The sequence below is a fragment of the Ranitomeya variabilis genome, chromosome 4 (genome assembly GCF_051348905.1).
Source record: "Ranitomeya variabilis isolate aRanVar5 chromosome 4, aRanVar5.hap1, whole genome shotgun sequence".
NCBI lineage: Eukaryota > Metazoa > Chordata > Amphibia > Anura > Dendrobatidae > Ranitomeya > Ranitomeya variabilis.
This window is the reverse complement of record NC_135235.1, coordinates 722,344,948-722,364,470: the sequence shown is the minus strand read 5'-3', so window position 1 is coordinate 722,364,470 and position 19,523 is coordinate 722,344,948. Positions and strand designations below refer to the sequence as shown.

General features: G+C 44.9%; 3 protein-coding genes across 4 annotated transcripts in view; 1 reads left to right on the top strand and 2 right to left on the bottom strand.

Annotated features, from left to right (window-relative positions):
- LOC143766665 (uncharacterized) overlaps window positions 1-18,438 on the top strand; it is a 32,143-nt gene extending 13,705 nt beyond the window's left edge. The window contains exon 7 of one of the 2 annotated variants that reach the window (XM_077254509.1): window positions 16,874-18,438. In XM_077254509.1, coding sequence (XP_077110624.1) covers window positions 16,874-18,150 — 1,277 coding nt within the window. In that variant the 3' untranslated portion in view covers window positions 18,151-18,438. The remainder of the gene's footprint in view (window positions 1-16,873) is intronic. The other variant, XM_077254508.1, reaches the window with a different exon arrangement.
- LOC143766657 (uncharacterized) overlaps window positions 1-19,523 on the bottom strand; it is a 1,190,188-nt gene that overhangs the window by 964,447 nt on the left and 206,218 nt on the right. The gene's annotated exons all lie outside the window — the stretch shown is intronic.
- Window positions 1-19,523, bottom strand: part of LOC143767085 (uncharacterized) — a 108,637-nt gene that overhangs the window by 47,545 nt on the left and 41,569 nt on the right. The window lies entirely within an intron of this gene.

Genomic DNA, 19,523 nt, shown 5'->3' with positions numbered 1-19,523 from the left:
AAGATTGGGCTTTCGCATTGGCGCCAGGGGATCCTGCATTGCTCAGTGTGGATGCGTTTTTTCTGGCCCTTGGATTGCTCTATGAGGAACCTAATCTTGAGAACCAGGCTGAAAAAGCATTATTGGCCCTCTCACAGGGGCAAGATGAAGCAGAGGTGTACTGCCAGAAATTTCGGAAATGGTCGGTGCTTACTTAGTGGAATGAGTGTGCCCTGGCTGCAAATTTCAGAGAAGGTCTTTCTGAAGCCATTAAGAATGTCATGGTGGGGTTCCCTACGCCTGCAGGTCTGAATGAGTCAATGACTCTGGCCATTCAGATTGATCGGCGTTTGCGGGAGCGCAAACCTGTGCACCATTTGGCGGTGTCTTCTGAACAGACACCTGAATTTATGCAATGTGACAGAATTCTGACCAGAAGTGAACGGCAAAATTATAGACGGCAAAATGGCTTGTGCTTTTACTGTGGTGACTCAGCTCATGTTATCTCAGCATGCTCTAAGCGCAAAAAGAAGGTTGATAAATCAGTCACCATTGGTACTTTACAGCCTAAGTTCATTTTGTCTGTTACCCTGATTTGTTCCCTGTCATCTTACCCGGTTAATGCTTTTGTAGATTCAGGTGCTGCCCTGAGTCTGATGGATTGGTCGTTTGCCAGGCGCTGTGGTTTTGATTTGGAGCCTTTGAAATTCCCTATTCCACTTAGGGGAATTGATTTTACACCATTGGCTACGAATAGACCTCAGTACTGGACACAAGTGACCATGTGCATGACTCCTGTTCATCAGGAGGTGATTCGTTTTCTTGTACTGCATAATTTGCATGATGTAGTCGTGTTGGGTCTACCATGGCTGCAGACTCATAATCCAGTCCTGGATTGGAAAGCTATGTCTGTGTCAAGTTGGGGTTGTCAGGGAATTCATGGTGACGCTCCTGTGGTGTCAATTGCTTCGTCCACTCCTTCTGAAGTCCCTACGTTTTTGTCAGACTACCAGGATGTATTTGAGGAGCCCAAACTCAATTCTCTACCTCCTCATAGGGATTGTGATTGTGCTATAGATTTGATTCCTGGTAGTAAGTTTCCTAAGGGACGACTTTTCAATTTATCTGTGCCGGAGCATGCTGCCATGCGGAGTTATGTAAAGGAGTCTTTGGAGAAGGGACATATTCGCCCGTCCTCTTCCCCTCTTGGTGCGGGATTCTTTTTTGTGGCTAAGAAGGATGGTTCCCTGAGACCTTGTATTGATTATCGCCTTTTGAATAAAATTACGGTCAAATTTCAGTATCCTTTGCCATTGTTAACTGATTTGTTTGCTCGCATTAGGGGGTCTAGTTGGTACACCAAGATAGATCTTCGTGGTGCGTATAACCTTGTGCGTATAAAACAGGGTGATGAATGGAAAACTGCATTTAATACGCCTGAAGGCCATTTTGAGTACTTGGTGATGCCTTTTGGACTTTCTAATGCTCCTTCAGTCTTTCAGTCCTTTATGCACGACATCTTCCGTGAATATCTGGATAAGTTTATGATTGTGTATCTGGATGATATTCTGTTTTTTTCGGATGATTGGGAGTCTCATGTTAAGCAGGTCAGGATGGTCTTTCAGGTCCTGCGTGACAATGCTTTATTTGTGAAGGGCTCAAAATGTCTTTTTGGAGTCCAGAAGATTTCTTTTTTGGGTTTCATTTTTTATCCTTCTACTATTGAGATGGACCCAGTCAAGGTTCAGGCTATTCATGACTGGACGCAGCCTACATCTGTTAAGAGTCTTCAGAAGTTCTTGGGTTTTGCTAATTTTTACCGTCGCTTCATAGCTAATTTTTCTGGTGTTGTTAAGCCTTTGACGGATTTGACCAAGAAAGGTTCTGATGTGACTAATTGGTCTTCTGCGGCTGTGGAGGCCTTTCAGGAGCTGAAGCGTCGGTTTTCTTCGGCTCCGGTCTTATGTCAGCCAGATGTCTCACTTCCCTTCCAGGTGGAGGTTGATGCTTCCGAGATTGGAGCGGGGGCTGTTTTGTCGCAGAGAAGCTCCGATGGCTCTGTGATGAAGCCATGTGCTTTCTTTTCAAGAAAGTTTTCACCTGCCGAGCGGAATTATGATGTCGGTAATCGGGAGCTGTTGGCTATGAAGTGGGCATTTGAGGAGTGGCGACATTGGCTCGAGGGAGCTAAGCATCGTGTGGTGGTCTTGATTGATCACAAGAATTTGATTTATCTCGAGTCGGCCAAACGGCTGAATCCCAGACAGGCTCGTTGGTCGTTGTTTTTCTCTCGTTTTGATTTCGTGGTTTCGTACCTGCCTGGTTCGAAGAATGTGAAGGCTGATGCTCTTTCTAGGAGTTTTGTGCCTGACTCTCCTGGAGATTCAGAGCCGGCTGGTATTCTTAGAGAAGGGGTGATTTTGTCTGCCATCTCCCCAGATTTGCGACGTGTGCTGCAAGAGTTTCAGGCGGATAGACCTGATCGCTGTCCACCGGAGAGACTGTTTGTCCCGGATAGATGGACCAACAGAGTCATCTTCGAGGTTCATTCTTCGGTGTTGGCGGGCCATCCTGGAATATTTGGTACCAGAGACTTGGTGGCCAGGTCTTTTTAGTGGCCTTCCTTGTCGTGGGATGTGCGTTCCTTTGTGCAGTCTTGTGGAATTTGTGCTCGGGCTAAGCCTTGCTGTTCTCGAGCCAGTGGTTTGCTGTTACCTTTGCCTGTCCCATAGAGGCCTTGGACGCACATTTCCGTGGATTTTATTTCAGATCTCCCTGTCTCTCAGAGAATGTCTGTCATCTGGGTGGTGTGTGATCGTTTTTCTAAGATGGTCCATTTGGTACCCTTGCCTAAGTTGCCTTCCTCCTCCGAGTTGGTTCCACTGTTTTTTCAAAATGTGGTTCGTTAGCACGGGATTCCTGAAAACATTGTTTCTGACAGAGGATCCCAGTTTGTGTCTAGATTTTGGCGGACCTTTTGTGCTAAATTGGGCATTGATTTGTCTTTTTCGTCGGCCTTCCATCCTCAGACGAATGGCCAAACCGAGCGAACTAATCAGACCTTGGAGACTTATTTAAGATGTTTTGTTTCTGCTGATCAGGACGACTGGGTTACTTTTTTGCCGTTGGCCAAGTTTGCCCTTAATAATCGGGCTAGTTCTGCTACTTTGGTTTCTCCTTTCTTTTGTAATTCGGGGTTTCATCCTCGTTTTTCCTCAGGTCAGGTGGAGCCTTCTGACTGTCCTGGAGTGGATGTTGTGGTTGATAGGTTGTATCAGATTTGGAATCATGTGGTGGACAATTTGAAGCTGTCTCAAGAGAAGGCTCAGCTCTTTGCCAACCGCCGTCGCTGTGTGGGTCCCCGACTTCGCGTTGGAGACTTGGTGTGGTTGTCTTCTCGCTTCGTTCCTATGAAGGTCTCCTCTCCTAAGTTCAAGCCTCGGTTTATCGGTCCTTATAAGATTCTGGAAGTCCTTGGCCCTGTGTCATTTCGTCTGGACCTCCCAGCATCATTTGCTATTCATAATGTGTTCCATCGCTCGTTGTTGCGGAGATATGTGGTGCCTGTGGTTCCTCCGGTTGAGCCTCCTGCCCCGGTGCTGATTGAGGGAGAATTGGAATACGTGGTGGAGAAGATCTTGGATTCTCGTATTTCTAGACGGAGGCTCCAGTATTTGGTTAAATGGAAGGGCTATGGTCAGGAGGATAATTCTTGGGTTGTCGCCTCTGATGTTCATGCAGCCGATTTGGTTCGTGCCTTCCATGTGGCTCATCCTGATCGCCCTGGTGGTTTTCATGAGGGTTCGGTGACCCCTCCTCAAGGGGGGGGTACTGTTGTGAACTCTGTGTTCAGGCTCCCTCTTGTGGTCACTGGTGGTATGATGTGACTTTTGCTTTGGGCTCCCCCTGGTGGCTTTGTCTGTTATCCTGCTGGTCTCTGGCTATCAGCTGGTTCATTATCCTCTGGGAGGTTCCTATATAGCTCTGTTTTACTTTCACTTGTTGCCGGCTGTCGATGTAATCAGTGCTACTCAGATTCTTTCTACTACCTTGCTCCCAGTCCATCCAGGACAAGCTAAGTTTTGTTTGCTCATTTTTTGATCAGCAGTGTTTATCATGTTTTCTGTTCCAGCTTGCTAAAATGTAATTCCCTCGCTTGCTGGTTGCTCTAGTGGGCTGAGTTTCTCCCCACACACCGTTAGTTGGTGTGTGGGTTCTTGAAATCTCAGGATGGATATTTTGTAAGGGTTTTTTATTGATCGCATAGACCCCTGCTCTATTTTTCTGCTTTCTAGTACTAGTGGGCCTCTTTTGCTTAATCTGATTTCATCACTATGTATGTGCCTTCTTCTTACCTCACTGTTAATATTTGTTGGGGGCTTCTATATCTTTGGGGATTATTTCTCTGGAGGCAAGCGAGGTCTTTTTTTCTCTTTAAGGGTAGCTAGTTCCTCAGGCTGGCTCGAGACGTCTAGTAATTTTTTAGGCACGTTCACCGGCTACCTCTAGTTGTGTTGGATAGGTTCAGATTTGCGATCAGTCCAGTTACCATCTCCCTAGAGCTCGTCCTTAGTTTAATCACTTGCTGGTCTATTTGTGATCCTCAGCCACTAGGGATCATAACAGGCTGGTGTGTGTGTATCTTTATTCAACATTAATGAGGGGATCTGGCTGAAGAGGTTGAACAAGGAAGTGACATCATAATTATTATTATTTTTTTAATATATCTTTATTTAGCTCTATGGATTTACAAACACTCATGCAAAAACCCATTAAAAATGTGAGTATTTTCAGCTGCGTTTTTCTGCCAAGAGATGCAGAAACCTTGCAGAAATTTCTGCAAGCAAATACGCAATGTGCGCTCACAGCCTTATAAATAGTTCTATTTAAAAGTATATTTCTTGTTGAAATTGTGATAGTTTATATTGCTATCGTAAAGGCCAAAATTTTCTAAGAGCCACTGAGACCCATACTCTAATTACCCCGAAGAGGTTTTACCATTAGATACACTTTTTTTTTTTTTTTATACTTAAAAAGACTATTCAGCTTGATTATTTCAGTAGATGTGTTATTGTCTATAGTCACAGTTTTGCCCATCATCCTTTAACTTCAACCCATTTACATCTGGACTTACGCACAGACCCCTAGGCTTGGGCCACATTGATAGTTGCTTTTCTGTAGTATGAGATGGCAAGAAGAATAGTCAGGTAGTCTGGCTACAACCGGGAGGGGAGAGAAAATAGAGTAATGGCAATTTTGACTCCACAGCCACTTTCTGGTAATTAGGGCACAGTGGATGTTGGAGAGTTATACATTGAAAATATACCATTTTGTTACCCAACGCATAGTGCCCAGATTGTGCTCCAGCAGACACACACTATAAATTAAGTGGGTTCTTCTCACTATAGCCAAATACATGGATGCTAAATGTGGTTTGCGCACACTTGTAAGACTCAGAAGTGAGGGGGAAATTTGACTTTGGGAGAGCGGATTTTGCTAGATTGGTATATGGAAGCGATGTTGCTTTTCAGGCCACTAATAATGTAGAAATCTCTATTTTTCCATTGACAGATGATGTGGACTTGTGGGGGACTTGTTTTTTGTAAGATGAGTAAAACTTTTCATTGGTATTACTTTTGTCTACATAACATTGTTTGGTGGCTTTTTGTTCCATATTTGGGAGGCAGAATGAACAAACAGTTGAACACCACGCTCCACTGGTTCATGCCATGAGGTTTTCTAGGAGACTTTGAACTGTCGTTTTTTTTGTGAATAATTCAAATTTTTTTTTTACATAATTTGCCATTTCTCTTTCGCCTCATTGGGGGACACAGGGCCATGGGTGTTATGCTGCTGCCATTAGATTAGCTCCTCCTCTGCAGTGTACACCACACACAGTGACGCCAGCCGAACCAGTTCAAGCTTAGTGTCAGTAGGAGGAATATGTGTTCTCATCTTCAGACAACATCTGTATCTTTATTATTTTATTTTTTGGTTTTATCTTCAACATCTTCTTCAAAAGATTACAGGGGGCAACGGATCCCTTAAGGGCTTCACTTTCCCCAAAACGACAACAGGCGGGAACATGGAGTGTCGCCTCAAATGTAAACCTTCCTGCATTGTTTTCTATGGCATGCCTGAGATTTTTTAGGGGAGATGGTACCCTTCAAGGCATCGATCTCCCCACACCCACAACAGATGGAAACATGGAGTATCTCCTCAATGTACTCCCCTCTGCATCCAGGCCCTTTTCGCTTTTAGTGCTGGACAAACAGCCCTGACCCATCCTCGGGGAGTTAACCCCTTGGATGCCCAGAAGCACTTATGGCGTCCGTGCATCCCCCACTGCATCGCCACTGACTGAACAGCGGCGATGGAAGGAAGGCGAACAGTCCCTCTCCTTCTCTCTGTCAAAGGGATGGTGGATGGAGGGCTGCCTGCACTGTCCAAGCTGCAGCTCACCTGTATGGCAGGATTGCTTCCATAGTCCAGGACCTGCGCTGTGGCAGTTTCCATACCGCGACGCACACAGCTGGTAAGTGTGGGCCCGGGACGCGGTATGGCGTGTGCAACGGCACTTTAAGCGCTATCACCATGGCCTCCCCTTTCCCCTGGGCGTGTGCCGGCCGGCTAACAAAATCATCACGGCGCCATATCTGCCCTCCTCTTGGCACGTCTTGCACACGGCGAGACTTCCCAGTGCAATTCTCGGCGGCCATCTTTCCCCACCAGCTGCATATCCATACATGAAGCCTGGTCACATATGGTGGCACTCCCCACAGTCCCTCTGCAATTGGGACAGCGGACTCTTTCAACAGGCCGGCTCCCTTCTCGTACAGCCTTCTTGTACCTCAATAGGAAGACCACTTACTTAGGGCCACAGGATCGGGGTAAGATCTGTGGGCTGTGCCATATACAACTCATTAGCCCTTCTCTGCAATAGTCACTGGGCCTTACAACACACTATACTCCCTATTTGAGCATATCAGCAGGATCAGGGACATTCTGGGGTGTACCATGTCACTCTCTAAGACCTTCAAAAAGGCTAACAAAACACATTGTTTTTCACATCTTGTATCACCTGCCAGTATGCATTACCACGGGGACACATTAATCCACTCTGCAAGGCCTGTGATCCCGAGTGCGCTCAGGAGTCTTCCGCCACCACCGAACCCAATGTACCTAGTCCCCCTGAGTGGGCTTTGTCACTGTCACAGTCCATGGCTTCTCTGACTAATGCATTTGAGTCCCTTCAGAATCCTGCCACGGGTCTGGGCATTTGTCTGCCTGTCTTAGAAGGTTTCTCTACTTCACATGAACCGTTAGCCAGCAGGGTCTGTTCTCAGTCAAAAACTCCAGAGGCATCTAGGAAATGGATCCATAGTACGTCTCCCAGGTCCTCTCGCTCCTCGGCATCTGTGAGCTCCGTTTCCCACTCCCCCGTCACTTGGGGTTTGTAGTAACCAGGACTCTGAGTTCGATACTGATATGCCGCTTGATCTAGATTCTCCGGATTATCAGGCAATGGTGGATAGTCTCAATGAGGCCATCAACCAGACTTTGAAGATTGACGAGGACTCTGATTCTGTCCCAGATCATGAGGTGTCCTTCAAGAGGACCAAATGCTCTCATAGGGTTTTTACCAACCATCCTGAATTTCAGGACATAGTTCAGCGGCATAGGGAGCAACCGGACAAACGCTTCACAGGTCAAAAGCTGCTTGAAGAGAGAGATCCATTTTCATCGGATCTGCAGAAGGAATGGGCCGAATCTCCTACGGTTGACCCACTGGTATCGCTCCTGACCACCAAAACCCTCCTATCCTTGCCAGCTGGCTCTTTCATTAAAGATCCCATGGACCATCAGAGAATCTTGCCCATTCAGTTTTTGAAGCGTCGGGCTCGGAGCTCTCTCCCTCTTTCGCTGCAATGTGGGTAGCTAAAGCTATGGTCTCTTGGGCAGATACCCTGACCAGAATCATTCAGGATAGTGACCTTCCATTCCCTCTGAGGGAGCTTATCTGGCAAACCAGATCTCCTTAGCCGGGGACTATTTGGTGCATGCTTCCCTGGACTCAGCTAACAGTGCCTCTCTTGCAGCCGCAAGACTCTGCCTCTAAAAAATCCCTAACATCTCTGCCTTTCCAGAATGATTACTGTCTCGGACGCCACAGGAGGAAAAAGTAAATTCCTCCCACAGCAGGCGCGTTTCCGATCCTTTCGCAGCAATCCCTTTTGGTGTAATACAGCTACCTCTTCCAGTTCGGGGCACTCCTCCCGGGAAACAGGGGTCCCCAGGTTTCATTCAAGTCCAGCCAGTCATGGAAGAACCGTCCCAAACAATCCAGATCTAAGGGAGCCAGATCACATAGATTCTCGACGCAATGACTCACGGCATTACCAGGTCGACACCAGCAGAGTAGGCGGCCGTCTACTCCTATTTTGCCATACCTGGCTCTCCGTCGTTCACAACGAATGGGTCAGGGACCTGGTGTCTTCCTGTTACAAAATAGAATTTTCTTCCCACCCTCCAGCACGGTTCTTCCCCTCTCGTCCCCCCAAAACAGACGCAGGCACGGTCCTTCTACCAAGCCAACGATTTGCTATGCCAAAACAGTCATTATTCCAGTTCCAGAAAATTAGAGGTCTGAGGAATTCTACTCAAACTTATTTGTGGTTCCGAAGAAGGACAGGTCGGTGCGGCCCATTCTGGACCTGAAGCTCCTAAACAAGTTTGTCAAGGTCCGGCACTTCAGGATGGAATCCCTCCGTTGTGTCATCAGTTCGATGGAGAAGGGGGAGTTCCTAACATCCATCGACATCCGGGATGCTTACCTGCATATCCTAATTTGATATTTTTTTCCTCCCTCACCAAAGGTTCCTTTGCTTCACCGTCCGCGAAGAACATTTCCAGTTTACAGCTTTGCCCTTTGGCCTCGCCACCGCTTCCAGATTGTGCACGAAGGCCATGGTGGTCATTCTGCCATACCTAGATGTTCTCCTAGTCAAGGGTCCGTCTTTCCAAGCATGCGTGGATTGTGTCCATATCACTTCGGACACACTTTCTCTCCTGGATTGGCTTATAAACTTAGACAAATCGTCCCCTGTACCAGATCAGCAGATTTCATTTTTAGGAATGACCCTGGACACAACCCAAACCTTCGACTCCTCAATTCCCATGATTCCGACTCCCTCATATATGTTTAAGTGATAAATTTACTGTAGTAAAATTGTAACATCAGGCTTTTAATCTTTATTATGATACAATAATCAAGCCATTTAGAGCATAAAATATATTTATTGGAATACAACTTTAGAACAAAAAAACTTAGCATATTTACACTTTATTATACACTCTGCAGTAAGTGGGAAACACAGTTAAAAAAAAAAAAATATACTGAATAGCATTTGTGCAGTCTATAAATTTGTTCTGAGAAATAGTATCGCCTCCATCAGATCCTCCTTCATAGATGACCTGAAATCTGACCTAATTATTTTAAGGCTAGAGAACAACCTCTCTACACTAACTTGGGTTGGTGGCAAAGCAGTAACCACATGGGTAACATCTCTAACCATTTCAGTGTAAAGGAATTGCCTCATGCACAGTCAGTTTTGATGAACGATTGAAATATGGTCAATCTGTTTCCTATGGGAGTGGAATCTTTTTCCCTGCAGCCAAGCTTTGCCTGCTCCATGTCATCCAAATACTTGTCGAAATCAAACTCCTCATCTGATGAGGATAAGGATGAAGGAACGGCAGCATCAGCACTGGCAGGGCCCGAGTCCTCTTTACTCATCCTAACTGTTACCTCAATCAAAGCTTCTTTTCCTTTAGTAAGCTGTTGATCATCCAGCAATATACGATGACTCGGGTCCACATAAACAGCTGCCAGAAAAATTGTATTTTCTAATAGCAGTGTCACTCTCCGTTTCAATGAAGCAGCAATGACATCTGCGATTAAACCTCCTCTTTGGGACAGGCAAAACAACAAGTTCTTCCACTCCTTTATAAAAATCCCAAGAGATAAATCCACAGCTTGTAACTTTTTAGTCACTGTAAATGGATGATAAAGCAATTCCTTCAATTCAGCCACCTGTGTCCATTGACCTTCATGTAGTGTTACCTGAAGGTTGGCCATATCTACAAGGAAGGGTTTCAACTCAAGCAATTGCTCAGAGTGGCTTGATCCACAATTGCCCCTTTTCCAGCAAGTCTCTACAAGATGCAATCAATTTTAGGGGTTCTGGCAGTAAAAGCCAATTTCCCCACTTTGCTAGTCAGAGTTCCAGCATGTCCCCCTTGCAGACTATCTCTTATTGCCAGCTGCAGCGTGTGCACAACACAGCGCATGTGATGAATAGGAAAGAGGTGTGAAGCAGCTTCAGCAAGATCATCTGATTGTGAAGAATCATTTTGCTGTTCTTCTGTAGTAATATCTGTGCTGAATCACAATCCAGAACACACACACACATACGTCCTCATCGATCGTGTTACTGTATTTCCGAATTTGAGATGTTAGAAAACATTTTTTCCCCTTATATTCTACTGTATGTATAGTGTATATAAGTCATCAGAGCAGCTAATTTCTCCAAACATGAGCTAAGAGGAAAAACAAACTAAAACATCAAGCATACATAGACAACATATATTGGACTATTGATTTATGCACAGTTTATTGAAAGTTTAGATATGCTTTAGGAATTACTTACCTCTTTAATCCTGCTTTCCTGTTCACCCAGAAATTCTGAGATGAATGTAGGCTTTCCTTCTCTGTGTGTTTATTTTTTCCCCTTATCTGTAGAGGAGGAGCTTCAATACTTATCCTGAACATGAACTGCAGCACAGATTCATCTCAGCTAAAACTCCAATACTTAGATCAGGAATAGGACAGACATTTATAGGACATTTCATAACTTTCCCAAATTCTTATGAAAAAAATATTCCCCACAAACTGTATTGAACTACTGTACCCAATTTATTATATATCTTAGGAGTCGGAGTTGGTCCATTTTATACTGACTCCAATTCCACCAAAATGGGCTCCGACTCCACAGCCCTGCTGGACACCTGTCGAGGGTTGGCGATTCTCCCTTGACAGAGTCTTAGCCCTTCAGCAGGGAGCCCGGGTACTTTGTCGCCCACATCCTCTCTCCATCCGATTCTGCATGAGGGTTCTGAGCAGCGATGGAAGCTGTTCCTTTCACCCAGTTGCATCTTCAGCCTCTACAGCATGCACTTCTAGCAGCCTGGGACAGGAACCCATTTTTTCTCTCTCGACCGGCTATGCCGCTTGTCCTCACGGGTCAAGCAGGTGCTCAGGTGGTGGACGTTGCGGTCATCCCTCACCCAAGGTAAATCTTTCCTTCAGGTTCAATGGCTGATGGTCACCACCGCCGCCAGTCTTCTATGCTAGGGCGCTGTCTTGCGGCATCACACTGCCCAGGGACTCTGGTCTCCTAGCGAAGCACTTATCCGATCAAGATTCTGGACATCTGGGTGATTTGGTTCATCCTGCGATGGTGTCACGCTCACGCCCTGACTGGTGGGCGTGAGCTCGGGGGGTTTGTGGCCCCACTGTGCCACAAACCAGACTACCCTGGGAGTGGCGTGACTATGACAGCTGCCTGGGTTTTCACTGTAGTCTCTGATGGTGAGGTCAGGCTTTTGCAGCAGGCAGTTGCCAGGTGCTACTCCAGGGTGGTGTCTGGCTGTGGCTGCTGAACCCACTTGGAGAACAGAAACACTAGGACAGGTGCGGGCATCAGACAGGACTGGCAGAAGAGCACGGCTGAAACTCAAGACGAGTAGGCTGGCACGGCTGAGACACAGGGCTGGCAGAGAACACAGGGCTGGCAGGCATGGCAGAGAACACAGGGCTGGTTGATGTGTATGAAGGAACAGGTAGGGACCTGTTCACACTGGATGTGCAGGTACGGATTTGTAGTATGAAGGAACAGGTAGGGACCTGTTCACACTAGAGGTGCAGGTACGGATATGTAGTATGGAGCGACCTGTTCACACAGGAAGTGCAGAAAAGGAAACAAGCAGAAAGGAATGAGGTATGAAGGAAAAAGTTGGGACCTGTTCAGACTGGAAGAGAACCGCAAGGCTGTGGATAGGAGCGGTAGAGCAGCAAGAGATAGCGCAGCAATAAAAGCTAAGCAGGGCAGAACCACAAGGAATATGGTCCAGAGCTGCAGCAAGAGTTTACTGCAGAAGCTAAGCAGAGCAGAGCCACAAGGAATGTGGAGAGGAGCTGCAGCAAGAGGTTTCTGCAGCAGCAAAGCAGAGCAGAACTGCAAGGAATGTGGAGAGGAGCTGCAGCAAGAGATTACTGCAGCTGTAGAAGCTAAGCAGAGCGGAGCCACAAGGAATGGGGAGTGGAGCTGCAGCAAGAGGTTCCTGCAGCAGCAAAGCAGAGTAGAAAGGAGCAGAACCGCTGGAAGCGGAGAGGAGATGCAGCAAGAGATAACTGCAGCAGCAGAAGATAAGCAGAGTAGAAAGGAGCAGAACCGCAGGAGTGCGGAGCAGAGGTAAAGCTACAAAGGTACAGAGCAGGCAGAGCCGCAATAGTGCGGAGTGTAAGCAGACTGAGAACACGAGGAAATACACAGCAGGGAAGCAAGACACAGACAAGGAAACCGAGATAAGACTAAGCTCAGACAAGGAAATGGAACAAGACAAGAAACAAGGACAAAGACACAGGGACCAGGATAGCCTCCAGAGAGGGAGTAACACAGAGCAAGGCCTGGCAAGCTCAGAAGCTAAACACAAACTGAGCTAACACATTGCACAGGCCCGACCTCTGGGTGGAGCTGCACTAAATACTGGAGGCCTCCTGGCAATTGGTCAGGAACAGATTAGACAGATGCACCTGATTCCTATGAGAACCAGAGAGTTCAGGCGCCGCCCCCCTATGTACACAGCCAGGAAGCATGCAGAAAGCAGAGACACAGAATATGGAGCTGGCGAGAAACAGAAACCACATCATTGCCTGGAGCAGTGGGTAAGATAGTGTTAGAGATGAGAGGCCATGCCGTGATGCCAGCAGAGTTGTTACAGATGGTTCCATCACCTCCTAGTCAGTCACCCCATCCACATACAATCGGACAACGCCACAGCTGTGGCATATATCAACCATCAGGAGGGCACCCGCAGCAGTGCGGTAATGTGCAAGGTGAAGCACATTCTCCATTGGGCTGAGAGGAAAAATTCCGTCATCTCAGCAGTTCACATCCCGGGTGTGGAAAACTGGGCGGCAGGGTCTCGCTTTGGGGGAGTGGTCACTGCATCCGGAGGTCTTCCAGCAGGTTTGTCATCGCTGAGGGACTTCGGACGTCGATCTGATGTCATCAAGACTACACGCCAAGGAGCCCGAGTTCATAGCTTGGTCCCAGGATCCAGAGGCCATTGGGGTGGATGCACTGGTCCTTCCGTGGCATAATTTCCCTCTTCCTTACGTGTCCCTCCCCAACTTCCTTTGCTCCTGAGAGTCATCAGGAAGTTAAAGACAGAAGGAATTCCAGTCATCCTTGTCTCTCCAGCCTGGCCACGCCTGGCGTGGTACGTGGAGTTGGTGCAGCTCGTCAACGTTCTTTGGTGTCTTCCAGATCGACCAGATTTACTCTCCCAGGGCCCGATTTGCCACCAGAACTCGGGGGCCCTGTGTTTAACGGCATGGCCGTTGAATCTTGGGTCCTAACCCAAGCTGGGTTTTCCCAAAAAGTGGTTTCCACCATGATTAGCGCTCGGAAACCTACATCCGTGCGCATTTATCACCGTACCTGGAAATCATTTTTCGCATAGTGCAGGGACCCCACGGTCCTTTTCCTCTTGCTTTCTCCATCATGACCATTCTGGAATTTCTTCAGGCTGGTCTGGACTCAGGCCTGGTGCTTAGTTCCCTCAAAGGTCATATTTCTGCCTTATCTGTTTTGTTCCAGGGCACATGTTGAGAAACACGTGATGGTGTCTCCGCGGCTTTTCTACATGCATCTGGCACTATGTGACAGGAGTGTTCACGGACCCCTCTCGGCACATTAACCCCGGAACACTGCGATCAAACAAGATTGCAGTGTAGCGGTGGCATAAGGAAGCATCGCACAGGGAGGGGGGCTCCCTGCGTGCTTCCCTGAGACCCTCAGAACAATGCGATGTGATCACGTTGTTCCGAGGGTCTCCTCCCTGCAGGCCCCCGGATCAAAGATGGCCACGAGGTCCTTCTGGGTCCTGCACGGAGGTGGCTTCTCAGTGCCTGCTGAGAGCAGGCGCTGAGAAGCCTCCTGCACTGCCTGTCAGATCGCTGATCTGACATATTGCTGTGCAGAGTGTTAGATCAGCGATCTGACACTATATAGTGATGTCCCACCCTGGGACAAAGTAAAAAAAAAAAAAAAAAAAAATTATACTGTATAAAAATGCATATTTTTTAAATTCCTAAATAAAGGAAAAAATAAGTATTGTTCCAATAAATACATTTCTTTATGTAAATAAAAAAAACAATAAAAGTACAGATATTTGGTAATTCCTGACCATAACGACCTGACCGACCTATAAAACTGTCCCACTAGTTAACCCCTTCAGTGAACACCGTAAAAAATAAATATAAAACGAAGCAAAAACCAATGCTTTATCATCATACCGCCAAGCAAAAAGTGGAATAACACCCGATCAAAAAGACAGATATAAATAAACATGGTACCGCTGAAAAAGTCATCTTGTCCTGCAAAAAACGAGCCGCCATATAGCGCCATCGGTTAAAAAATAGTTATAGCTCTCAGAATAAAGTGATGCAAAAACAATTATTTTTTACATAAAATAGTTTTTACTGTATAAAAGCACCATAAAAAAGATATAAATGAGGTATCGCTGTAATCCTACTGACCCAAAGAATAAAACTGCCTTATCAATTTTACCACACGTGGAATGGTATAAACGCCCCACCCAAAAGAAATTCCTGAATTGCTGGTTTTTGTTCATTCTGCCTCCCAAAAAACGTAACAATAAGAGATCATGTGCCTGAAAATGGTACCAATAAAAACGTCAACTCGTCCCTCAAAAAACAAGACCTCACATGACTCTGTGGAACAAAATATGGAAAAATTATAGCTCTCAAAATATGGTGATGCAAAAACTATTTTTTTTCTTTGCAATAAAAAGCGTCTTTTAGCATGTGACAGCTGCCAAACATAAAAACCAGATATACAAACCTGATATAAATAGTAAATCAAGCTCCCCCTTTATCACCTCCTTAGGGAAAAAATATAAAATAAAAAAAAATTATTTATTTCCATTTTCCCATTAGAGTTAGGATTAGGGTTAAGGCTAAGGTTAGGGTTAAGCCTTAGGGTTTGGATTACGTTTATGGCTGGGATTAGGTTTATGGTTGGGATTAGGGTTAGGGGTGTGGTTAGGGTTATGGTTGGGATTAAGGTTAGGGGTGTGGTTAGGGTTGGGATTAGGGTTAGGGGTGTTTTCAGGTTAGGGGTGTGGTTATGGTTAGGGTTGGGATTAGGTTTAGGGGTGTGTTAAGGTTAGAGCTGGAGTTAGAATTGGGGGGTTTCCACTGTTTAGGCACATCAGGGGCTCTCCAATCGCGACATGGTGTCCGATCTCAATTCCAGCCAATTTTGCATTGAAAAGTCAAATGGCACTCCTTCCCTTCTGAGCTCTGCCATGTGCCCAAATAGTGATTTACCCCCACATATGGGGTATCAGCGTACTCAGGACAAATTGCACAAGAAAGTTTGGGGTCAAATTTCTCCTGTTACCCTTTGGAGAATAAAAAATTGGGGGTGAAAAGATCATTTTTGTGAAAAATTTTTTTTTTTATTTTTACGGCTCTATTCTGTGAAGCACTTGGGGGTTCAAAGTGCTCACCACACATCTAGATAAGTTCCTTAAGGGGTCTGCATTCCAAAATGGTGTCACTTGTGGGGGGTTTCCACTTTGTAGTCCCTTCATGGGCTCTCCAAACGCGACATGGCGTCTGATTTCAATTTCAGCCAATTTTGCATTAAAAAGTAAAACTTCTCTCCTTGCCTTCCGAGCTCTGCCATGCGCCCAAAAGGTGGTTTACACTGGACTGGTTTACACATACGCAGTATTGGCGTACTCGGGACAAATTGTTCAACAACATTTAGGGTTCAATTTCTCCTGTTACCCTTGGTAAAATAAAGCAAATTGGATCTGAATTACATTTTTTGTGGAAAAAAAAAAGTTAAATGTTCACTTTTTTTTTTTAACATTCCAAAAAATTCCTGTGGAGCACCTGAAGGGTTAATAAACTTATTGAGTGTGGTTTTGAGCACCTTGAGGGGTGCAGTTTTTAGAATGGTGTCACTTTTGGGTATTTTCTATCATATAGACCCCTCAAAGTGACTTCAAATGTAATGTGGTCCTTTAAAAGAAAAAAAAAATGGTGTTGTAAAATTGAGAAATCGCTGGTCAACTTTTAACCCTTATAATTCCCTAACGAAAAAAAAATGTGGTTCTAAAATTGTGCTGATGTAATGTAGACATGTGGGAAATGTTACTTATTATGTATTTTGTGTGACAGATCTGTGTGATTTAAGGGCATGAAAATTCAAAGTTGGAAAAATTGCAAAATTTTCCAAATGTTCGCCAAATTTCTGTTTTTTTTCGCAAATAAATGCAAGTCATATCAAAGAAATGTTACCACTGTCATTAAGTACAATATGTCACGAGAAAACAATGTCAGAATCACCAGGATCCACTGGAGCGTTTCAGAGTTATAACCTCATAATAGTGGTCAGAATTGTAAATATTGGCCCGGTCTTTAACGTGCAAACCACTCTCGGGGGATTAAGTAAAAATGTTTAAAAATACTTATTTTGAGGATATTTCATTGAATAATAATTGGTTTTATTCTTAGCAGATTACTGTACCAGGAGATCAGAGGGGCAGCTGACATCTTCAGTTTTTAAATCAGAAGCTCTTGAGATCACACAGGATGCAATTGATGTGAATGTCATTACGCCAGATATACCATCATCCCTTCACAGCAAAGATCTGTCATCTTACCCTTTGAAACAGGTTCTGTCTTCTGATTCTTTACCGACTACTAAGGAAAATCAAAGTCACAAAATAAGCATTAAAAAACGAACTGCTCCTAAATCAAAGAAGCTGTTTTCACCTTCAGGATATGGAAATAACATTCCCCTTGAAAAGTATTTTCTTAAACATAAAACAATTAACACAGCAGAGAACAGATTTTCTTGTTCCAAGTGTGGGAAATGTTTTAACCAGAAATCAGATTTGCTTAAGCACCAGAGAACTCACACAGGGGAGAAGCCTTTTTCCTGTTCAGAATGTGGAAAATGTTTTAACTATAAATCACATTTTGTTACACACCAAAGAACTCACACGGGGGAGAAGCCTTTTTCCTGTTCAGAATGTGGGAAATGTTATAAAAATAAATCAGATTTGCTTAAGCACCAGAGAACTCACACAGGGGAGAAGCCTTTTTCGTGTTCAGAATGTGGGAAATGTTGTAACCATAAATCAGATTTGCTTAAGCACCAGAGAACTCACACAGGGGAGAAGCCATTTTCATGTTCAGAATGTGGGAAATGTTTTAAGCAGAAATCACATCTGATTAGACACCAAAGAACTCACACAGGGGAGAAGCCTTTTTCCTGTTCAGAATGTGGGAAATGTTTTAAAAATAAATCATATCTTGTTATACACCAAAGAACTCACACAGGGGAGAAGCCTTTTTCATGTTCAGAATGTGGGAAATGTTTTATCCATACATCAGATTTGCGTAAGCATCAGAGAATTCACACAGTGGAGAAGCCTTTTTCCTGTTCAGAATGTGGGAAATGTTTTAAAAATAAATCATATCTTGTTATACACCAAAGAACTCACACAGGGGAGCAGCCTTTTTTCTGTTCAGAATGTGGGAAATGTTTTAACCATGCATCAGATTTGCGTAAGCATCAGAGAATTCACACAGGGGAGAAGCCATTTTCATGTTCAGAATGTGGGAAATGTTTTAAAAATAAATCACCTCTTGTTATACACCAAAGAACTCACACAGGGGAGAAGCCTTTTTCATGTTCAGAATGTGGGAAATGTTTTAACCAGAAATCACAACTTATTAAACATCAACGAATTCACACAGCGGAGAATATTTTTTCATGTTCTTAACCATCAAAAATAACTCAAACTATATAAGTTATTGACAAATTGTACAAAAACATAACAGACAGATGTATAATTGAATGAGAAATGGAAATTACTGTAAAACTTACCATATTTCTTGGACTATAAGACACCCTTTTTTATTAGATCATTTTTATTAAGAACATTACACAATTAAGTATTTATGAAGAGACATCAGTAGAACAAAGATATTTTGATATTTTCAATGTTACATGATATCCTTATATGTTATTGTTATACATAAAATACAATAAAGTCATCATCTCCTTCCAAGGATTCAATTTTTTTTCATTCAAACTAATACAACCCCCTGTAAGAAAGTCCTTACTGAGAGCTGGGAGAGCCGGGAAAAATATGTAGACAATTCTCTTATCAAGCTGAGACTGAAGTTTATTCAGAGATTTTGCAGCAGGACAGCACATGGATAGTCAGTGAAATAAAGCATGTGAGCACGAACAGAAGTCCAGATTGACAAAGTAACACTGGGACATCTGGCGATGGTCCAGCCTTAGCCAGGCCATGAGGTGGCATGGCTGCAGGATGGCGATGGAACGGCCATGTTGTGGCACGGCAGCAGGTTGGCGATGTAATGGCCCCGAACAACAGTTAGGACGTGCACACGTCCGTAATTGCCACGGAAATTTCAGCGGCAATTCCCGAACTCGCTGCCGTGGGAAAAACGCATGCGGAATTGGCATGTGTTTTCCCGCTAAACACTAGCATTTTGCAAGCGTAATTAGCTTGCAGAATGCTAGCATTTTCCAAGCGATCTGTAGCATCGCTTGGAAAACTGATTGACAGGTTAGTCACACTTGTCAAACAGTGTTTGACAAGTGTGACCAACTTTTTACTATTGATGCGGTCTATGCAGCATCAATAGTAAAAAGATCTAATGTTAAAAATAATAAAAATAAAAAATCATGATATCCTCACCTTCCGGCGCCCTCAGCAGCCTTCCCGCTCCTCGCGCTGCTCCCGTTCCCAGCAATGCATTGCGAGAATGACCTGTGATGACGTAGCGGTCTCATGAGACCACTACGTCATCTAGGGCCATTGCCGCTAGGCATTATTGGGAACACGAGCAGCGCGAGGAGCGGGAAGACTGCCGAGAACGCCGGAAGGTGAGGATATCATGATTTTTTATTTTTATTTTTTTAACAATTATACGGTTCCCAGGGCCTGGAGGAGAGTCTCCTCTCCTCCACCCTGGGTACCAACAACACATGATCCGCTTACTTCCCGCATGGTGGGCATAGCCCCATGCGGGAAGTAAGCAGATCAATGCATTCCTATGTGTGCGGAATCCCCGCGATTCCCCACAAGGAATCAGGGGCTTTTTATACATGATACAGACAAAG